The 21,890-nt window shown below is 48.7% G+C and overlaps 1 protein-coding gene across 2 annotated transcripts in view; it reads right to left on the bottom strand.

Moving 5' to 3' along the window:
• The window catches only part of COL5A1 (collagen type V alpha 1 chain), a 160,318-nt gene that overhangs the window by 47,507 nt on the left and 90,921 nt on the right, over nt 1-21,890 (bottom strand). For both annotated transcript variants that reach the window (XM_054220676.1, XM_054220677.1), the window contains exons 12-26: nt 20,894-20,968; nt 19,266-19,358; nt 15,951-16,007; nt 15,739-15,792; nt 15,050-15,103; nt 14,130-14,183; nt 11,664-11,717; nt 10,624-10,677; nt 9,144-9,188; nt 6,291-6,344; nt 5,048-5,092; nt 4,317-4,370; nt 3,649-3,693; nt 2,454-2,507; nt 82-126 (exon numbers count right to left, since the gene is read on the bottom strand). In XM_054220676.1, coding sequence (XP_054076651.1) covers nt 82-126; nt 2,454-2,507; nt 3,649-3,693; nt 4,317-4,370; nt 5,048-5,092; nt 6,291-6,344; nt 9,144-9,188; nt 10,624-10,677; nt 11,664-11,717; nt 14,130-14,183; nt 15,050-15,103; nt 15,739-15,792; nt 15,951-16,007; nt 19,266-19,358; nt 20,894-20,968 — 837 coding nt within the window. The remainder of the gene's footprint in view (nt 1-81; nt 127-2,453; nt 2,508-3,648; nt 3,694-4,316; nt 4,371-5,047; nt 5,093-6,290; nt 6,345-9,143; nt 9,189-10,623; nt 10,678-11,663; nt 11,718-14,129; nt 14,184-15,049; nt 15,104-15,738; nt 15,793-15,950; nt 16,008-19,265; nt 19,359-20,893; nt 20,969-21,890) is intronic.

Raw genomic sequence — 21,890 nt, 5'->3', positions numbered from 1 at the left:
CCAGAGCCCCATGGAGAGCTGTCTCCATCCAGCTGCCGTGACCTTCCCCTTCGCAGCGATGAGGATCTGGTTGACACCTACCTGACTCCCCTTCTCTCCAGGAGGACCTTCCTTGCCAGGATGACCCTGGTAAGAACAGAGACAAAGAGAAGAGGAAAAGGGGTTTAGTGCACATCTGATGCTTCAGAAGCCAACAAGCTATGATTTATTTATTTATAAGGGAACTGTTGCTCTCCAGGAAGCTCTTACTGATACAAATAGCCCCCCTGAAGCCAACTTGCAAGAGTAAGTTTCCCGCAAAAGGGAGAGAGCAGCATTTGGGTCCTTGGTGATATCCCACCTGGTTATTTTATGCTTTTCACCACCTTTCAGCAGAGAAGCACAAACCATTTTGCAATACTCTTCACGTATTAGAACACCTCAGCGAGTTCAGCAGCCAGCAGTGTATAAATTTTGCAGATAGGAAAACAGATAAAATTAACTCCGTGTGTGAGCAAACTTGTGAAGGTCACAAGATGCCCAGACTGGTCAAAGCCCCTCATTAATTTCCTCATTCCTAGACTCCATTACAAGATCTCATGACAAACACTCAGCTAACCTGCATCCCCGTTAGACGCTGGCTGGCTGGATGCCGGCCAGCATTCCTCTTGGGATTTGATGCTAAATAACTCAACATCCAGGAGATTCCAACACATTCTCATTCACAGCCTTTAGAATCCTTTTGCTGGGATTGCAGTCAGTAGAAAACAAAAGCGTGAATTGCCTCAGATATAGCCTGAAGGATTAGTGAGAAATAGGGGAAAATCCACGAAAGCAGTTTTTAGCGCTGATTTTCCTGTCGGAACCAAAACGGAGCCAGGATGGAAGATGGCTCTGTGGTTGGTAATGTCTGTAGAAAAGCACTAAGCCCCCCATGAGAGCGCTCGCTGCACGCCCAGGGAAACTGTAGTTTATAAGGATGATAAGAGCACATCCAGCTGCTCTAAAGCCACCAAGACCTGCTGCACTCAGCGGTTTCTTTACATATGAACTCCCCTCTAAACACACAAACGACTTGCTAGCAATATAACAAGTACGACCAAAAGACTATTTTCCAGCATCAGTCTTCAGAAGAGGAATGTCAGACAAGCTGGACATTTCATAAACCACGCTGGTTTAATAAAGAAACAAAACGACGGCTGTCATTTATACACCAACAAAACGCAGGAGAAAGTGCAACCTGAATTTGTCCTGCGAGTTTAAATGGCACCAGCAGCATCGGTGCAGGAAGGGGGTCAGTCCAACCGCGCTTGCCTTCAGCTCCTGACACCTGCACCCCGGGGGGAGGCAAAATGGAAGCGCAACAAGATTTCAAAAGCCCTCGTCCACTCTACGCTAAATCAGCCCCGGTTTCCAAACGCTCATCTCCATTACTGCTACTAAGATCAAAAATTGATGAGCAACTTGGTTGGCTTTCGGACTCAGATGCTTCAGGCCCTCGGGGATTTTCAGATATTTTCCCAAGACCAATTCCCATAAAGAGAGCAGGGGCGGGTTTTTGTCCTTGGAAAGAGCAAAATATGCTTACAAACCTCCAACCCGCCTGCAAACTCCAGGAGCGACCTGTGGCAAAGGACCTGTGTCCACGCACAGCCACAGGCGCTCAGCGTGCAGGGCTCACACAGCCTTCGGTCCCCAGAAAAACAGAGCCGGCGTCTTCTCCAGCCGAAATTCCCTGGCGGCTGCCGGAGGAATTTCACACCAAAAGCTATGGCCTTCGAGATGTTCTGGGCTTTGCTTTAGCGGCTCTGTTGACTCAGCTAACAACTGTACGGATGTTCGGAATGCCCTCCGTAGGAATGATAATCCCAGGGTGGGAAATGTAATTTTCTTTGCTCTGCATTTGCGTTAGTGGAATGTAACTATTTTACATTTGTCATTCTTAAAAGCAGGTGCCTCTGAGGTGTGTAAAAATGAGATCAGGTTTAAAGGACAGGGATTTTTAAGACCAATTTCTAGCGCAAGGAGCAAATGATGTTTAAAGTAGGATTAGGAGGAAGCTGCAAGAACACAACACCGACGTGCAATTTCAACCTCTTCTTATCACCGTTCCGCAGCAGCGCCCAGCGGCCCCGAGCGAGACGAGGACCACCCCGCATGGAGACACACACCCGGAGCCCGTCCCTCCCTCGGTGAGCTGCCAACCCACCAAATCCAGGCAGGAGAAGCAGGAGCGGGAGAAAGAGAGGCCCGAAGGGACGGTGAGGAGCGCCTGGTGCTGCTCCGCGAGGCCGAGCAAAGCTCAGAGCAGGGCCAGGGCTTCCCAAACTCAAACCCTTCAAGCCAGCCGAAGTGTGGGCAGGCTGCTGGCTCCCAGGCTTCACCAGCCCATGGTGCACCCCGTGGTGGATGGGTGAAGGATCAGGCCCCTGCAGCCCCGGTGCCAAGCAGAGACCCAGGAGAGGACGACTTACCGGAGGACCATCTGCACCAGGCATGCCAGGAAGACCAGGTTTGCCCAGCGGCCCCTAAAAACAAACAGAAAATCAACTGCTGCAATGGTCAGAGTCTCCAAAACGTCAGAGGATGGGGCTTTTCAAGACCCATTTCTTGCTTTTCCTCACTGTGCAAGGCTGCAGGGAGGTGAGCCTGTTGGAAAAGCTGCCCTAACTTGCAGGAGTCTGCTTATTTCTGTGGGTAGGGCTGTTCCAGCAACTTTAAACATAAAGCCCCTCACACAGACAGGCACGATGCAGCGATGGGAGCTCAACAGGGGACGGCGGGGCACGAGGCGTCGAGCTGCTGCCCTGCCGAGGGGGCACGACACTGCACAGGTTGGAGGATATCGAACCATGGGGCTCACCGGACCAAGAAACGCCCATTCTTTGGTGACAAATGGCAAGGCGATGAAGTGGCAACGGACGAGTTATCACGGTTCAGTGATTACCTTTTTAATTAAGCTCTGGTTTCCCACACCGCCGAGGAGTGCCGCTGCTGCACGTGTGTGACTTAGCACGGAAACCAGAGCGCCCGTTATCTGGCAGAACCGCTCGTGTGCTCCTTTTGCAGGAGAATTATCGATAATTTGAGTCCACCCCACGCTGCCAACACAAGCGGGGGGATTATGCCGGGACGCGTCCGTGTCCCTGCTCACCGGGAGTTGTGCAAAGACCCGGAGAATTGCTCCTCTGTAGGAAAAACTGTTCCCCTTGTTTAACCCCGATGGTCACGGGGCTGCCCGGGGGAACCCAGCCCAGCACCTCCGCCACGTCCACAGCAAGGGAGGATCAGAGGGAGCTGGCGGGGAGGAGGCAGAGGGATGGGATCCCGGCTGAGCGAGCCAAATCCACAGGCCGTTCCCATTTCCATCCCTCTCAGACTTCCAGGCATTGAGCCCGCAGAAAAAGCCAACCTTCAGTCCTGTCCTAATGTTTTAGCATAGGCTGCCTTCAAAATGTTTCTCTTAAGATGGGAAATGAATGCAAATATTATGAATTAGAGGTAAATCGTGCTTTCTTGTCCCTCTTCTGTCTGGTACGAGAAGCATTAGACTTTCATAGACATGGCTGCAAACAGATGTTGCATATGGGGCAAAGGAGCAGCCGAAGTAGTAAATGCATATTAATGGCGACAGTTGTTTTAAGTCAGAGCTGCAGTATTTCAACGTACTTTCTCTCCTGGGGGACCGATCGCGCCTTGTGGACCTGGAAGACCCTGTGAAAACAAAAAAAACCTAGGGTCATTAAGGCACAAGTTATTCGTTCCAAATACACTTTGGCAGCGCCTTCGCTGAGCATCATTCTAGTGCCTGCGACGGCTGGGGATTTCCCCAGCTCCATTCATTCTCAAAACGTCTTGCGAGAGACGATAAAATTTCATTTTTGCACGGCATGCCTCCCCTGGAGAGCTGCCCCGCTCCGCCGTGGGCAGCCAGGCTCAGCCCCGGGATGGAAACAGGGATGCTCTGAGGAGCGAGACTTGCTGAGAGCCGTGGAGAAGGCTGACAGCAAGGCTCGGGCATCCGTACTACCCGTCTGGCTCCAGAGCAACCGGTCCGTGGGATGCTAAAAATCAGACATGAGCCACAAGATGTGGCTCGGCCGAAGAGACCGCTTGGACCTGGGTTTGGCTTTGCATCACGGCAGCAAAAGCCAGGTGAGAACCGGGGGGATCTGAAACTGGGAGTACTCTCGGGAAGACTTTGGGCCAGTGATGTATCGTCAAGCCAATTCTTGGCAAATCCCCTTATTGCTGATCCCACCTCTGGCGGGGGAGCGAAGCTTGTTCAAAATTATCATTCCATTTTCCCACCCGTCAAAAAGGAGTTTTCCTCTTACCTGAGCACCTGGGTTACCCTGCTGTCCTGGGGGACCCGGCTCACCTTGAGGACCCTGCGAGGAGACAAGGGCAGAGCTGAAGGCAGGAAAGGGGAGAGCGGAGCCGGAGCTTCCTCGGGCACCGCCGCTCCTGCCCTCTCGCCGCATCTCCGCACCCTCTCCATCCTCCCACCGGGAACCAAGAGCTCCTGGGAGAGGGAAACAGCTTCTCTCCCTGGTGGGATAGGGAGGGGTGAAGTTATTTCAGGGCACACTCGCTTCCCTGCATGGACGTGCAGCCCCAGGGGGCTGAGCAGGGCTTTAACGCTACCTGGCTGCGCGCAGGCTCTTCTGCAGCGAGTCCATTTCCTCCAATTAATACAAAAGATGAGGCACATAAAGACTTTTTTTTTTTTCCCCACTCAGTTAAATTACTATATTTTGATGTTCATTAGAACAACACACATCTCGGTGAAAAATTTTTGATCTTTCATGGGGAAATAATGCGTAATTCCATCAGAAATTATAATAAATTAACATCCATTTGCTGTAGGAAGATACCCTTTGTGGTTTTCACAGGCTCTGATAGGAATCTAGACCAGGCTGAAAAGTGATTAGCAAATCTAATTTAATACGGTACTTTTTACTGAGGGGTTGGAATTAGGTGATCTTTAAGGTCCCTTCCAACCTGAACCATTCTATGATTCTATATAATCTCTGAACTGTCAGTGAAATTTGCACTGAAAACTTACCACATTCCCCTTGGGACCTGTTTGTCCATCCATACCAGCCACACCCTGAGAAAGGATTTAAGAAAATATCTCGTTATTTTGCACCACAAAAGCAGCGAAACCACCATAAAAACAACAAAACATCAGGAGGCCCTTTGGACCTTATGGAAAGGGAACAATTTTCTAAAAGGTGTTTGGTAAAGCAGCCAATTCCACGACTCCCGTTTACACTTTAAAAAGTCATTTCAGCGTTTTCCCCACTGGTTTAACCTGCCTGCGAGGCAGAATCAGCACCAGGTCGAGCAAATCCTGGCTAAGTACCGCGGCCGATCGCCTCCGACAGCATGGAGTAGTCAATTAAAGGGAAAAATTGGCCAAAAGACCTCGCTTGGGACATAACTGCATCGTTCCACAAGGCAGCGGGTGAAGCCAACGGGGCTGCACCCCCTCATGCCAAGATGAGGATTTGACCACAAAAGGCAACTGGGGTCAAAGACACCCTGAGCATCTTCGTTAAGGGGGTGACATGGCACATGGTCCACCGGAGATGTCCCGCTGGGGGTTCCCCTGTCACCGCTTTGCTCTGGGGCAGCATAAGGTACCTGGGTGTGACGGCACGCTCACGGGAGATGAGACAGTTTTGGAGCAGATCCTAAGCCCTCATTAAATTCAGCAGGACTAGGAGCTCACAGGGGAGATGTCTCTGCGTCCGAGTAGGGCTTAAGGGTTTCACTATTAAATGCTGACCCTTTGAGCTCTAGCAGCAGCCCGAGTTTCGTTTTTTAAGTTCTGGGACTTCAGTGAGCTGCAGTGATTTACGGAGAGAGCCCTTGCATCAGCACTTCCAGCAGCACACGACAGGTAAGGTGACTGTCTCCCGAATAAAAAATGGCATGTTCTTTCCTTGGCTTTCACCCGAAATATGAACAAACTGCTTTAAAGTCTCACCAGCCCTCAGGCAAAAGTTAATAGCAAAGCCGCTGTGTTAATAACTCTCATTCTTCCCTTTCAGCCTGAGCGAGGCATTAATATTTACTCAGGTGGGCCAAATCTTGAGCTGCCTTAAATGGACGTGACGCCACTGAAAATGGGGGAGAATCTGCACTTTGAGCCATAACTTTTTTTGAACACCGCTTGCTTTCATTGCACAGATGTACAACATTATGCAGCTGTACTATCTGTTTGAATGACTAATGGGGCCAGGCTATTGTGCCCGGAAAGCTCAGCCTCCTGCCCGAGAAGGGCAGCAGCCCCAGGAACTCACCGGTGGCCCTGGGGGTCCTGGCGGCCCCTTCGGTCCCAACAGTCCTCGGGGTCCCTGTTGGGGGAAAACAAATGGGATTAGTGTTTCCAGTCCCCCCCAGTGCTGCTGTGAGTGCGGACCGGGGTGAGCTTGTGCCCGGCCGAGCATCACTCAGCCCGGGGAAGCGTCGGGGCTGGCACGGCCATGACCTTGCTGGTTTTGCAACAGCAGCAGCTTTTCTAGGTTTACAAACCAGCAAGAGAAATTCTGTGTGCACACGCCCTTGAATTACAAAGATAAATAATATCGGCGCAGACATTTGTTCTTTGGATTGGAAGGAGGCCCGCTTGAACCAACTTTTTTTTTTATTAATTTGATCATATCCCTGGATTACCCTGTAATGCACACTATGATGCAAAACACTTTGCAGCCAAGTCATTCTAGCCGGGGAGAATTATGAAGAATGACCCGATACTGCTAACGGATCGTTAGGGTTAGCATTTCAAAATCTCTCCAGATTTAACTTTTATTATTGACAATCTACACAACTCAGCAAGGCGGGAAAAGGTTTTCAGCCTGCAGCATAAATGTACGTTTTCAAAGGCATTTGATTCTTAAACCTTAACCAGCGAGGACTCCTGGTATCCCGGTGCTTTCTTTCCATTTCTAGCTTTCTCACCAGGTTTAACCTCGCATCATCTTCAGGGAAATGGGTGGGATTGGAGCATCCCATCGAATAAGCCGGGACACAGCAGGAGAATTGTGTTCACTCACTAGGAAGCTTTGCAAATCGCCCCCCAGCACCTCCTTCCTCTGCCTCGCCCCGCCAGGGGGGTTTGTGGTGAAAGGAAAGGGACGGGGTCTTGTGTGCGCTCCGCTGCAGATCCGAAAGCTCACCTTATAAATACAGGCCCTCTCTTAAATTAGGGAACTCTGGGTATTTACAAGGGTGGTGCTCGTTCACTGTCACGGAGGAAAATCATTCTTGATTGATGGGCAGCTTTATGTGTCTGCCCAAATATTATACTTCCCTTTTTATGATGCAGAGAGGCTGGAGGGATTAAAATGAAATGTTACAGGATAAAATCGCAGACATTAAGGAAGTGTTTGATCTTGGGAGACTGCAGAGACTGCAAAAAATGCAGTTTGCAGCAAAAACTGGATGCATCGACTAAGTGGTCTGTCCCAGCCACCAGGGACCTCCACACGCTAAAGCCCATCAGCCGGCGATGGGAACTGGAAGGAAACGGAGCAGGATGAAGAGAAGCAAATTTTGAAGTCCTGACGCTATTTTCAGCTACCATGAACCTTAGAAAGACCCTCTTTTGGCTCAGGGCAGAGAAAAAGACAAACGTGCAGATTTACTGTGTATATATTTATGACAAAAACTTTCCTGTAATGCAATTTAAACCTTTACTCTGGCCATCGCAGATAGTTTTACTCATGTTGCAGAAATAAAAACAAACTTCCCTGAGTGCATTATCCTCATTTAAGTTCCTCCTTTGTTACTTTGTGTTACCTGAGCACATAAATGCTTTTAAGAAGTTAATAACCCATAAGCTATTGCTTAGACATGTGCTACGGAGATAGCTGAGTTGATTAATCTCTCCCAGAAGTTAATCAGACATCTCATCTATAATTTAGTTCCAGTGAGTCCGTAAATGACAACCCTTCTCTTTCCGTCATGAAGGGTGTCCAACAGTTCTCATCAATTACTCTCAGGCCACCACGCCGGGCCTCAGAACAACAAAATAAGACACCGTGAAAGCAAAGCCGATGGTGAATGACAGATAGTTAATGTTCTTTTCATAACAAAGGAAATGCATTTTGGACGAAATAAGCAGCCGACAACTGCGCTACGCACAAAAATCTACAGCCAGCCAGAAGCAGAGTTTACCATTGCCAATAAAATACCCGGTATTGGGGGAAAAAATGCTTTCAGAATCTCAAATTGACAACCCAACTGTTTCTTTTCAGTGGCATACTCCCTCAAAGCATTCCTTTGGGTTGGTCTAGAGATTTTTGTCCAGCACCACTAGCATCTCCTCTTAACCTGACTGATGCTAGAATTCCTTCCTCCGCCAGCCCTGGTTCACCTGCTCCGGCGTCAGTGGCATGTGGGGGCCCAAACATTGACACACTCTGCAGGTTTATGAAGTTTTGTGCACTATGAACATAATATTGACCCCACATCAGGGCTAAAAGTCCCCCTCGAGCTCAACCCTGCCAGGATTTCACCCCAAGATTTAAATGGCATCACTCACGCTGCACAAAATTAAGGGTACGGGCAAGGCAGCTGCATGGCTAACTGCCGCCATTACCCGCAATAGCAGACAAAACCCTTTCTCACTAGAGTTTGCTAGGAACGCCCACGAAAACTGTATTTCACATATGTTTACCGTGCATAATTCCTACCCCTGCCTACTTACCCGAATCCTAAATAACACATCAGGAAGAAGGATACATGCAGGAAAGGCACGAGACCAATCTAAGCCAAGCTTTCTATTTAAAATTATAGAGTTTAAATTTCAAACGTTAGCCAGGGAGCAATCAAAATCAATCAGGATTTTGCTCATTAAAAAAAGGTAATACAAAAAATAGACCAAACAAAATAAACCCCACAGAAAGCGTGTTCTCTTCTTGGTAGCCATCTTAGTGGAAAATAAAGCAAAACAGAGTTTTTACAGCAAAGAGAACTCTCTAAACCGCTCACATGGGTTGTCAAGCAAGAGAAGCTCAGTTCCTGCAGGACCTCAGGGGTCTTGTTTAGCACCAGCAGAGCTGCCCCACGGGACCCCTAAACCACCGTTATCGTATCAAGACCTTGACCAAAGCAGCGCTGCTCTACGTCAAGCCGAAGGAGGAGATACTCACAGGTTCTCCAGGTAGACCTCTGGGTCCAACTTCTCCATCATCTCCCTGCTCAGCGGCAAAGGCGCAGAGAGGAGCAGCAAAAGAGACAGAACAAACCAGTTATATTTCAGTCACATCACAGGTGTTTCATTCTTGTTAAATAATAATCGCACAGAAAACCAGCGTCCCTGGAGTAATAAAGGGGTAGCCGTGCATAAGGAAGACCTCATAAACCCGGAGACTAATACTGCGTGTGCAGAATTTACCGAGGATTAGAAATGCTGTAAGGATACTTCATAATTCATGTCGATGTTTATAAAGATGGATTTTGCTAATAGACAAGATATTGTAGAAACAATTCAGGGCATGGGAGTCAATAACCACAAGATTTAGTACCAAACAGAATGGCAAGCCAGCATGGGAGCGCTGCCCTGGGAACGTGATTTAGCCAAATTAGGGCTCCTCAGATCAACCAGAGGCAGGAGAGAGGTAATTTTTTGTCCCTCCACTCCCATCTGATGCCCCCACTCATCCCATGGGAGAATCAGACGGTGCGTCCCCTGAGTTGCTCTTAAATCACCCAAAACCTGAGGCTCCCTCTTAGTAAATCAATCCCAGCAGCCAGCCCTTGTAAACCCTCCTTTTCTGCTGATAAAATTCATGCTCTTCTTCCCAGTTATGCCCTCCAAGCTTCTCTCCCTGCACACCTCGAATGGTTTCTTTTTCTCTTTAGGATTAGAGTTCTCCCGACACCCACTCTTCCCCCGCAGGACGCAGGTTTGGTCTTCTCAACTTCAAAGCATTTTACAGCCTCAACTAATTAATCCTCACAACCTCGTGGTGAAGAAGGTGTTATTATCTGTGCTTTACAGAGGAAACAAACAGCCAAAGGTGGAAAGCAAACATCGTGGAAGGGAGTTAGCGCCTGGGAAATCCATACTCGCTCCTCCGATTAAACCCCATGCTCCTCAGCATTCAGCATTTTCAATCTCTCCTCTTAAACCAGCCCTTCTAGACCTGTAATCACTTTGAGCTCTGCTAAAGGCCTTCGACTATTGACTAAACAGCGTGGAAGGAGAAGTGAACAATTCAATCTTTGATTCCCACGATTGTCTGGAATTTCTATTCCCCAAGCCTTGCCGCAATTTCCTGGATGTTAGAAAACTAGAAGTGACAGTTTGCTCACCTGGAGGACAAACATGTTTCTTGTGTTTGGTTTTTTTTTTTTTTTCTTTCTTTCTGTTAACAAAAACTGAGTTTTCTGACCAGATCTTTAAAACCAAATTCTTCTTTCCACTTTTACTGCCACTTCCTTGCTCTCCTTCCCTCTCGCCAGGGCCACCCGCAGCATCCCCGGGACACAAGGACGGGCAGCAGACGACATGCCGGCACTCACGCCCTGGCTGCGCTTGCCACGTCTCTGGCTGACATTGCATCTGCTTCTTGTTTTTAGGAGTTGGTTATGAATTCAAAGCACTGCCGGATCCAGAGACAGACTTACCCTCTCCCCATCCTCTCCGGGTGCCCCCGGGGGTCCGTGGGGGCCTGGCTCACCCTATGAAGGAAAGGCAGAGAAAGCTTCAGAGAAGGCAGGCAGGCTCCGGCAATGGAAAACATCGGGTAACGTTGATAAACCGAGTAACGAGCTTGACTTTCCTGTCTGCACCGTGTGCTGAAGGTCTCCGTACCCTCAGGGGTCCCGTCTCTGAGCTCTCTGAAGCAGCGGCCCCTCTCTACCTGCTCAGGGCCACGCGTGGGCTCCAGCACTGAGAGACCAACGTCCTCCAGGGGCTAGAGCTCACGGGATTTACTGGTGCCACTTCCTAGAGCTCACGGGATTTACTGGTGCCACTTCCTAGAGCTCACGGGATTTACTGGTGCCACTTTGGCAGGGTCTGGGAACGGAGCAGGCGCTGTAGCTCCTTCAGGGGAGGAACTGGGGCTCTGCACACAGTTATTACTCTACCCAAGGCATGCCATTCCATTTCTGGCTGATTAAGCATCTCTCTCAGGCACCCTCTTCCCTTTCCTGCGTAGCTTGTAATCACGATGCAATCTCCGCTGTTCAAACACTCCCCTGCTTTCCACAGCAATGGCTGCACTCTCCAGGGAGGGGAGGCATGAACAGCCTGCCAAAATAACCAGCTTCTTGCATTTTTTTTCCCCATTGTTTAATTATAAAGCAAAGAGAAGGATCCCATTATGTTTTTGGCAATTTCCATCCAGCACCGCGCTGTCTAAAAGCAAGTTTTGCTTCTTGCTTTATTTTTCAGTCTGCATTTTATTAAAGTGATTTTTTTTCCTCCCTCTTTCCCATTTCAGGCGATCCCAGAAGGATCCTGGCAGCTTCCCGGGATGCGAATGCTGTGCCTGGGAGGGATGCTGTGACATCCTGCACGCTCGTACAGGACACTGCCGCCCTCTCCTAATTGTGGCTCGTCCCCAGCAGTAGCTGCCCTCCTCCCAGCACCTCCCGGTCACCTCCTCCTGCCAAGGTTTCATTACAGACGGTGGCCAGAAGACAAGCGGACGATAACTTACTCTATTTCCCTTCTCACCAGGCAAACCAGCCAAGCCATCAAACCCTCGGTCACCCTAAAAAAAAAAACAAAAAACCAAACCAGTTTAGTGCCCATTTCCACCTGCTGTTGAATATCTTTCCAATTTGTTTCTTTTCTGTGTCAAGAAGGGATCGATTTTCTCCCTCAGACATCCATCCTTCACCTCCCATCAGACCAGCAATGATTTCAAAGTTATAGATTAAAAACAGAAAAAAAGCTCAAAGTCATTCTACCTCCTCCCTCTTCCCCCAGCACCTGCAGTTCTATGTTTTTCCATGCGGATTTCAGAGCTTCTCTGGGCGATTTCTCTATGACCTAAAGCATCCCCCTTCTGGATAGGTTCTTCTAGTCCAATTAACTAATTAACTAATTTTAGTTCCATGGAATTGCAAACAACAATCCACTGGTGAGCAAACTGGACATTAGTATTCCCACGCCTGCCAACCGGTCCCCAAACACCCCCCTGAGCTTTACTGCCATCCATCCCATCCATCCCTTTAACCCTGCTGGACGCTCCAAGGAAACAAATACACATATATAAATAAATTTTGGAAACTATCTTAGTGAAGTCAAGGTCAGAAGACAGATCTGGTTTGACCTAAAAAGGAATGTCATCAGCTGGAAAAGCTGGATGACTTCACACGGACGCTTAAGGGTACTGCGAAAGGGGCATTTCCACGGCACCCTGCGAAGAGCAGCCTGCCCTGCCCGACCCTGCACAAAGCCGGCTGTGAGACCGCCGATGGACAGGGGATATATAGCCCCAAACTACGGATACTGGGAAGGCAAACCGAGACCAGGCTGGCTCCCAGCATCCCTCTTTTCTTACACATTGCCAGTAGCTCCAGCCTACTGCTGGAAACGCAGCTCTGGGCCAAACAGAGCTTTGGGCGTCCTTCTGGGGAGCACGACACCAAGCCCAAAATAATGAGCTCTGCTAAAAGGCCGGGCGTGTTAATTTGTGCTTGGCACCGTGTTGAGAAATTCACGCAGCCTCAGGCTGGCAGAGCACCGGCAGCGCCTGCCAGCATCTGCCTGCAAATGGCCATGAGAATGTCCCCTAAGTGTGCTCCTCACGGGCCCGACCAGGTCTGTGGGTGCTCCCAGAGGAAATGGGCAACATTGAGAAATTCAAGTGCGAGGAAGGAAAAGCAAAACCCCAGGAGTGCTGAGAGCAGGCGGGAGCAGGAACCTGCCTTCCCGGGGCTTTCACCCGTGCCCACGCAGCTCCTCCGGGTCGGTGTGTGGAGAGCTCACGGTGACCCACAGCAATAGGGTTTCTCTCCAAACTTGTGCCCTGTTCTTATGTTCTGGGGGGAAACGCGGACAGGGAGGCACAGAGACAGCCTTTTCCCGAAAGCCTCAACTCTTTGGAAAAAGAGAGAAGACACAAGGGCATTTGCAAATCATGGGTGACGCTGCCTCCTACCGCCCAGGGCAGAAGGCAGCCGGCACCACCCAGTAGATAGAAAAGTCCCTTTTTCTCTGTAAAGAGGTGAAACCACTTGCATTTTCACATACTAATGGCATGTGAAAATGGTACCAGCTCCTCCCTTCCACAAACCCTTCACCTATTACCAAGGAAAGGACAGTCGGTTGCAGCCGAGCGGCTCAGGGCCGAGGTGCACCCAGGGCAACCGGCAGCTCTGTCCTTCGGCAGCTCCTGGAGCATCGCCTTGTCTCTGCGCACGGCAAACCTTCTCCTTTCCAGCGCTGCTCGTTATTCTGTTTTCCCTTCTTCCCTGGCATCCACTCCTTTGAGGGCAGTCGACGCTCATTAAAGCACTTTGCTGGATAAATGATTTGCAGTCTCCTGTCTCTGTATCAAAACCCCCCATCTATTCCGGCTTTAAGTATCTACATAATAAAGTACTTAAACCTTCTAATACATGATTCCCTGAGCAAACTTTCTCTGCATTCAATTTCAGTGGAACAGCTCCTTTCTTGCTTGATAATACCAGCAGATCACAGCTGAATGAAGGGATTTTGTCTCAAATAAAAATACAGGGCATTAAAATTCCTCACCACGCCTTCTACATTTCCTCACCCAGTTAATAGGTATTTATTTTTTTTTTTTGGTAGTTATATTTTAGGATGTTTCCAACCGCTTATTCATGCTTGTTTTTCGTAATTGGGATTCCAAAGTATTTGTTCTACAACTGCAGCCAAGGGAGAATATTTCATTCTTAAGAGGATCCAGTAATTTCAAGAAGTTGCATCAAAAAAAACCCAAAGGAAAAGAAAAGAAAGATTGCTGTTCTGCCTTCTAGGTGTGTATTTGATTTCCCCCTCTCAAACGGGGAGCTCATGACTTCACAGGAGACACTGGACCATTTCGACAACCTCCTCCAAGCCACGAGGGCTCCTTCTTGCCAAGGGTCCCTCAGTTCCCGCGTGCTCAGAAGCAGCTGCAATTTCTAAAAACCACGTAAATCCGCGGCGTTACCTTCGGTCCCGTCTGGCCTGGCATTCCCCGGGCACCGTCGCTGCCGGCTCGTCCCTGCAAGAGAGCGGAGCCAAGTCAGATACCAAGGGTAAGGCAGGACGGCAGAGACACCTGCGCTTTGCTCTGCGGCCGAGGGAAGCTGTACCTCGCGGGAACTCGCCGGCTGGGGAGCAGCTTCCCTCGGCGAGGGGAAAAACGCTGCTCTGTCTGAAGCAGCATCCCGGGCTCAGCCTGGCGCTAATGAGGGGCATGAGACAAATGGCAGCCAAGTTTCTTCCCTACACGGGATGCTGGGAGATGGTCATTGATTTTAATTTGAAATAATTATCTTCCAGCAGGTTTTAAGATATGCTAATGACGACGTCCGCAAGTTGAAACGAGACCCTTTTTTTTTTTTTTTTTCTCCCAAGAAAGCCAGAAGTGGGTCACAGAAACAACTTTGTTTCTTCCTTTAGCAAGCCGAATCGCGATGAGCCAGAGGATGGCGTAAAATAAAAATCAGCATCGGGGATGCGGACAGGGCGAGCGAGCTCCATTTACACCAGCTCCCAAAACCCTCCGGGGACTGGATCCTCCTCGCGCTCCCGAGACTTGGGGACTGTCCAAACCAGCCCGGAGCGTTTATGCAGCTACAACCCCAACGTTGCAGAGCCAAAAAAAAAAAAAAAAAAGAAAAAAAAAAGAAGACAAAAGAGTGGGAAGCGTGGGCTTGCAGTTCTCCCCACACCTCCCAGCTTTTAACTCTCCTCCTCATTTGCCTCTGCCCAGATGGACGGAGAGGTCCTGGACAAGCCACCGGCTGGCCACCCGCCCGCTCTTGCGCAACGTTCCTGGGGCTCAGAAATTCTTTGGCAGCAGAGACAATTTCTAGCAGAAATTGTAGTTAACGCAGTCGTCAGCGCAGCTCCCAGGACACTCACCCTGCGGCCTGGTTTTCCTGCCGGACCGGGAGGACCCTGGATGCCTCGTGGACCCTGCGATGCGGCAAGGAGAGAGGAAGAAATGCCGTCACCTAAAGGCACGACAGATGGACCCAGTGCCTGCGGACTTCACTGCTGGGGCTGTGAAGGTCACCGGGGCTACAAAATGGGACCTGAACCCCTCGAGCAGAGCCCGCGGTTCAACCTACACAGGAAAGGCTCAGGACTGAGCACCTCCGGACAGGAATTGCACGCGTTTATCCATGAGGAGGCCTTTGCCCCGTGAGCAGATCCACACGGTGGAGACAAATCACTTCCCCCACCATTAGAAAACGGGAACTTTCCCTTAATGCAGGATTTACGGCTCGGAAGAACAATTTCCTGAGCATTAGTGAACTCCCCACACTCCAACCTATCTCGTATTTACAGACTCCTCCGCAGATGCTTTTGCAGGAGAGGACTACCACCTGCGGAATTTTACACTGTTGGCTTAAAATTATGTCTTGAGCCTGCATTTGGATGCTCGAAGGGACGTTTATATGCAAAACAGATGTTCCCACACCTTCCTACTTTCAGCTGACAGCGGGTTACTGAATCGTTCCTTCACAACAACCTCTAAAGCAGGACTGGCTGCTCCACGCCTTCGCTTGCCCCAGATCCCCCTGGTCGCCCAATTTGCCCATACTCACCTGAGGTCCCATTTCTCCAGCTTCTCCCTTTAGTCCTCCACTGCCCGGGGGTCCCTTTGGACAGAAAACATGATTTATTACATTTTTCCGCAAGAGAGCCAGAGGGAAGATTCATACCATGGTAAGAAAGTGCCATTCATGCAGGTAACCCAGCGCATCCACGGAGCCGGCACCAGCTGGGTCTGCTCCGTCCTTGTTGCCCATTCACTTACCATGGGGCCCGGCCGCCCCGTCAGACCCATTGGACCCGCTGGTCCTCTCAGCGCCAGCTGCAACAGAGAGAGAAACGTTGCTCAGTTGGTGTCTCTGCTTCATTGCTGCAATGGGCCAAAGCCACCATCGCGCCACCAGCCACACGGTCTCTCCACACACCGAGAACCATGAATCCTTGGAGCAATGCCCATACCCTCAGTGAATTTACCCAAGAACATCCAACCTGCTGCCCCACCAACTCTCTTCTGCATCTACAAACGGGCAAATCCCTTGGATGGTGCATGGGTCTGCGGAGAGGACAGATGGACCTACACCCCGTCTGCCCATAGGCATCTTCCCCACCTACACCCGCTCTGCACCGTGCACACAGAATCATAGAATGTGTTGGGTTGGAAGGGACCTCTAAAGGCCACCTAGTCCAACCCCCTGCAGTCAGCAGGGACATCTGTAACTAGATCAGGTTGCTTAGAGCCTCATCCAGCCTGGCCTTGAATGTCTCCAGGGATGGGGCCTCCACCCCCTCTCTGGGCAACCTGGGCCAGTGTCTCACCACCCTCAGTGGAAAGAACTTCTTCCTCATGTCTAATCTAAACCCGCCCTGCTCTAGTTTAAACCATCGCCCCTCGTCCTGTTGCCACATGCCCTTGCAAACAGCCCCTCCCCAGCTTTCCTGGAGCCCCTTCAGGGACTGGAAGGCCGCGATAAGGTCTCCCCTTGAACCACAAAACCCCTGTATAGACACCGAGAGACACTTATAGACACGCCTGGCCTAAGCCCTGGGCAGATGGAGGGGCGAGGAGTCACCTGCATTTAAACCAGATGAGAATCCACCTCTGCAGGTCGGATCCTCTTTTCCATCATCACGTATGGACACAATAAACCAGACACTTTTGGCAATAAATTATTGAAAGTAAATGACAAAACTTTGCCTGAGGAGGCTACACGATCCCAGTTCTATTTAGGAGGATTCTATTCTTTACGATCCTGTAAGTTCAATTTTGGAGGAATTTTTTTCCCTTCTTTTGGTTACTATTCAATATCCTACAAACAGACAATTCTATTTGCAACCGGGAGCTTTCAGCTCAATAATTAAGGAGTCATGTAACCATGCATCAAGTCAGTAATTTCCATGGTGGGTAATGGGGCTGGTCCACACTTTAAAACATCACTTGGACAATTTGTTCCCTCGTGACAATTCAACACTTTAAGAGAGTTGTAATTATCTGTGTACTCCAGTAATTAAAATCTACCCGTGATTGCACTTGGAATGGCATAAATATTGCACAAATGCTAGATTATGTGGCATCTTTTTACAACACCCCATTAAAAGGGAGATGCTCTGAAACACTGCCGGCTGGGACAATGTTCGGTGTCTAATGAAAGCCAAATTTTAAGGGAATAAATGAACCTAATAATGCAATTAACAACAATGATAACAAAAAAAAAAAAACCCCAATAGTGGGAGATACCCTCCCACCTCGCGGGACTCCTTATCCATTCCTACCATATCCTGTAACTTCCCCACAAAAAAACGTTATTTATTTTCCTTTTTGCTTTGGTATCAATGGTTTTGAGCTGAAATTGTCTGACAGCAGGTTGAAGTTAAAAAAGAAATGTATTTTTTCCTTTATGGGAACATTCAGCTTTTCATCCACAGCCCGAAAGTCACCCAGGATTTCTTTGTTTTTTAAATTTTTCCCCCAAACTGGAAATTTAAAAAACAGAGAAAAGGGACTTTGAGTGAGGGGAGGGAGGTTCTTTGGTTTTTTTTTTCGTGACAGTCACAATTTTCAACAGGCCGGAAAAAAAAGAACAAAAGCAGAGAGTCTGAGAAAGCAGATGCTTCTCATGAAATGTTCATCTGGTCAAAACCCCTATTTCCCTGCAAAATAAAATGCTGATGGAAAAACTGTAGGCGGCCTTGAAATTAAGACTGACAAGGTAACACCAGAAACATAATCCACCAATATTATTCTCAGAGCAAGGTTAATGGACAGGAAAATGCAGTGGCTGGTGGCATCAGGGCCCTGTACTCCACCTGAATACATATAAAATCAAACTCCTTTGTAAAAGGGGAGTTGGATGGAAACCGGAATTGCCAAAACCCTCGTTATAAAGCCAAAAGGGGCAAATGCCACCCAGCTGGGTGGAGACCCCAATGGACTTTTTATCATTCCAGGGTGAAATAAAGTGCTTTTTAGCTTATTTCATCATATCGGCCCAAAAAGTCTGTGCTAAAGCGATCGCCAACAGCCCCGAATAACAGGCTGGTGACATCCCAACCACAAACTCCAGCTGCAGACAGATGTGGGCTGAGAAGCACACCTGAGCTCCGGCCCTGTGTGACCGCATTGGGCAGGGAGAGGAGCAATGTCCCCTTTGCAAATTGCCTCCCAAAATTATCTTGTATTTCCCCCTTTACTGCAAGGGTGCGCTTACAGCCCAAATGTGGTCCCTGCTGGGCAAGACTGGGGCAAACACAGCAGGAAGGCACTTGTGGGGTCCTCACACATTCCCTTCTGCCGTAATTGTGCTTTTCGCGCCTCTGCTTTTAACGTAGCAATGATCAAATCTAACTTCACACAAGCACTCACGGAAGAAAAATTTCAAAGCTGTGCTGGCTAGAAATTAAATTGTATTTTGAAGAGATGAGTACGAAGCCTTATAGACTAAGATGCTCATCGAGTCAGGGAACAGGAGTTGTACTGGGAACGTGCGTGGCCAATCTGGTTTCACATAATTAACACCACCAGGGATTATTTGATCATCAATCAATATCTGAAGCAAAGAAGGCTGCATGGATAGTTATATATTTCCAAATAAATACATTAACAAAAATTTCAGGCTGCCTGTTGAGATCTGTGAAGCTGGGAACAGCTTACATCTGTGACATATAGGTAATTATTACGATTTACTGGAAAAAAAAAAACAAAAAACAAAATAAAGAAAGGAGGCCCCTACAGCACATACCACAACTGTTCATATAGACCTCCAAAACTGTCAGCATGACCAGCAACCACTACTGAAGCCAGCAGGTCTATGTCTACTGGCACCAGCAGAAGTCCTGGTCCAAGGGCTGGAAGCAATTTCAACCCGTGGTTCTCGGGCTGGGCTATTGCTGGCCATTAGTAAAAGGCCAAGTCATCCAGATGTCATCACCTCAAGCCACACAAGCAATTCCATCTCAGACGAGAGGCTGTTACCACCAACACCACCATGGATGGTGCAACTATGAAGACATCTCCTCTGACACATTTACTGTGGTCCTCCTCAGGCACCTACTGCATGAGACATCCCCACCACCCTTCACTTACCCTGGCCTGCTGCAGGATGGCTTGGGCTTGGGCCTCCTGGGCTGAAACGAGAGGTCCTTTAGAGCCAGCATCTCCTCCTCCACTAAAGCGGAACTGATGGGAACAAGACGGAGAAAGCAGGTCAACAGGGTTACTGTCCTTCCACTGTCACGCTAGCCTGACTCCTAAACAACTCTGTTCAGCATGACTGACCCAACCCCATCATTGTCCTTCCATACCATCCTATTAACCATCGCGCTCTCAGGTCACAGGCACAAAGCGACCGTTTCCCGTATCCGTACCCACACAGCAAATGCTGCCAGCTCAAAGTAATGCACAATAAGAGGGATTGTAGGCTCTGAGCTGTAAGGACCTCACACACCACCATTCAAAACTAAATGCAAAGTTCTCACAGGGCTGGTATTCCCCGTGCGGATGCTGTTGGCCAGGAGACCCCTGGAGATGGGGTTGCATCAGGTTATTTGGCTGTAGCTGCCTGTGTGCCCTGGGACAAAGGCTGTTTTTCTCAAGTGTGGTACTGGGCTTCAAAGAATGGAGTTTGGCCTATTGTTCAAGCCAGGATCCTTCAGCACACAAAGGATTTAGAAAAACCCGAGCATTAATGTTTCATTTTCCCAAACTTGAAAGGGAAGGAGTTTAATGTTTTCTTTTGCCTCTTCCACCCCCAACAGCTACAAGCCCACTTCCCAGGACACACACCCTTCTCCTGCCTCAACTGCCTGTGTGTTTGGGGTTTTGCAAGAAGGACTCTCCAGGCTGCAGAACCTACTTGGACGTCTCCTTCACCTCCATTTCACCTCTGTGCTCCGCTTGGTTGGCGCTAGGTATACAACCGCGCGAACTTGGCAAGCAGCTTCAAAGAGACGCAATTTAAAGGCCTAAGGCCGGTTACCGTAGGGGCCAACAAATGTATTGTAGTGGCCAGCTAAGCTCCATGTAGAGCACTTGGCCCAGGCTGTCCTAGGCACCCTGCCAGGAACCTACACAAGTATCGCCCTAGCATTTGGAGCCCGTACAAGAGTGCTGCGGTTTTTCACTAAAGACTCTTTCCCTTTGGTACCTAACCACTTATTTTCAGCAGCTGCTTTCCTTAGGGTTTTCTCAGATCAAAGCAGACACAAAATATAACCATTCCTTTAGCATCCCAGGACCAAGAAGGCTGACTCGGTACTTGCTAGCTTCATGGAGGAGAAAAAAAGCAATGCAAATTCACCACTGGTGGTCAAAAGAGACCAGTTCATTCAGGTGGTTACAATTTTGTCACCTGCTTTGAAGAGCTGTTAGAGGTTCCTCACTGTAGGAAGGAGGGCTCTGCCTGGAAATCGGGCCTTTGGAGGTGTCTTCAGTTGCTTCTTCATGACTTTCCCCAGTCAGAAACACTTAAGCTTATTCATTACTTCTGGAAATTTTAACCTACCTGCCCCATGCTTTTGACTAGTGAAGAAGTTACAGTACTTTGCAAAAAGTGAAGTTACAAGGGGAACCATCCAGATCCATCTCTTACACCAAGAAAAATGTGTCCTCAGTGTAAAAGAGATGGGAGACTTCTGCAAGAACAGGCACTAAGCAGGGGCAAAGCCAAGAAGCCCCACTCATTTAAATGCTTTTTTAGTTACGCTTGTACTTACAGGCAACATAAGCATTGTCCCCGGTGGTCCCGGTAAACCATCTGCTCCTGGAAGACCTGGGCGACCAGGTGGTCCCTACAAGAAGAAGAAGAAATAAAAATAAACTTCTATAGTGTCATTTTAATCAGGTCCATACATAAGCAGTCATGACTGCAAAGGCATATGTCACAATATAAAAGGCCCCCTATCTTGACAGACAGGCATGGAGCACGGAGGCGTCCCAACACTATGGCAAATTTTGTGGAAGCACATCTGTAAGCGCACATGATTTTTCCTAAATTCCCTCTTCTTACGTCCTGGCTCCCATATTTCCAGGGTCTGCCATGTGCAATTTTCAAGCGAGCAATAAAAGTCTCTGCAATGTTCCAAGTTAATGGAATCAACGTTTAGTTGGGGCTGTTAAAACCTATTAAAAAAAGGATATGAAAATTCATAACTCAGGTCAGTGAGATAGAAATGTGGAAAGATAAATACATTTCCGTACATGTTCAGTCATCTGGGTCATTCCATTTTTCTCTCTTCTGTCTTTTTTTTTTTTTTTTTGAGACTCCTATGAGGCTACTTCCATCTACAATGGAGTGATCCTGTCAGCGGCTGTAAATCAGCAAAACTCTGAGGATCTCAATGGAGCTGCGCTGATTAACATCAGTTGAGTATCTTTAACTTGTACTAAAGAAACGAGTATGCAGTAAAAGATCTATTGATGAAGCTATAAATAATCAAATATGGCCAATTTTCCTAAGGCAGCCCACAGATTATTTGTATTCCCGACTGTGTACTTGGCAAAAAGTTTAAGTTAATCCAAATTTGCACATCCATCCAGCAATCCTACATGCAAATGAGGATGACATCCAGCTACTCCATGTGCATGCCTAATTGCAATTTTCTCAGCAGCTTAATGAGCCGAGGGCATGAGTGACTTCCTCACGTCCCAGTGAGGCCAAGAGGAGCCCTGGTGCTCATCTCATGGCAAGACAGACAGAACGGCCTGGCCACC

This window comes from Rissa tridactyla, chromosome 14 (genome assembly GCF_028500815.1).
Source record: "Rissa tridactyla isolate bRisTri1 chromosome 14, bRisTri1.patW.cur.20221130, whole genome shotgun sequence".
NCBI lineage: Eukaryota > Metazoa > Chordata > Aves > Charadriiformes > Laridae > Rissa > Rissa tridactyla.
The sequence above is the reverse complement of the archived record's forward strand: the minus strand, read 5'-3'. Positions and strand labels throughout refer to the sequence as shown.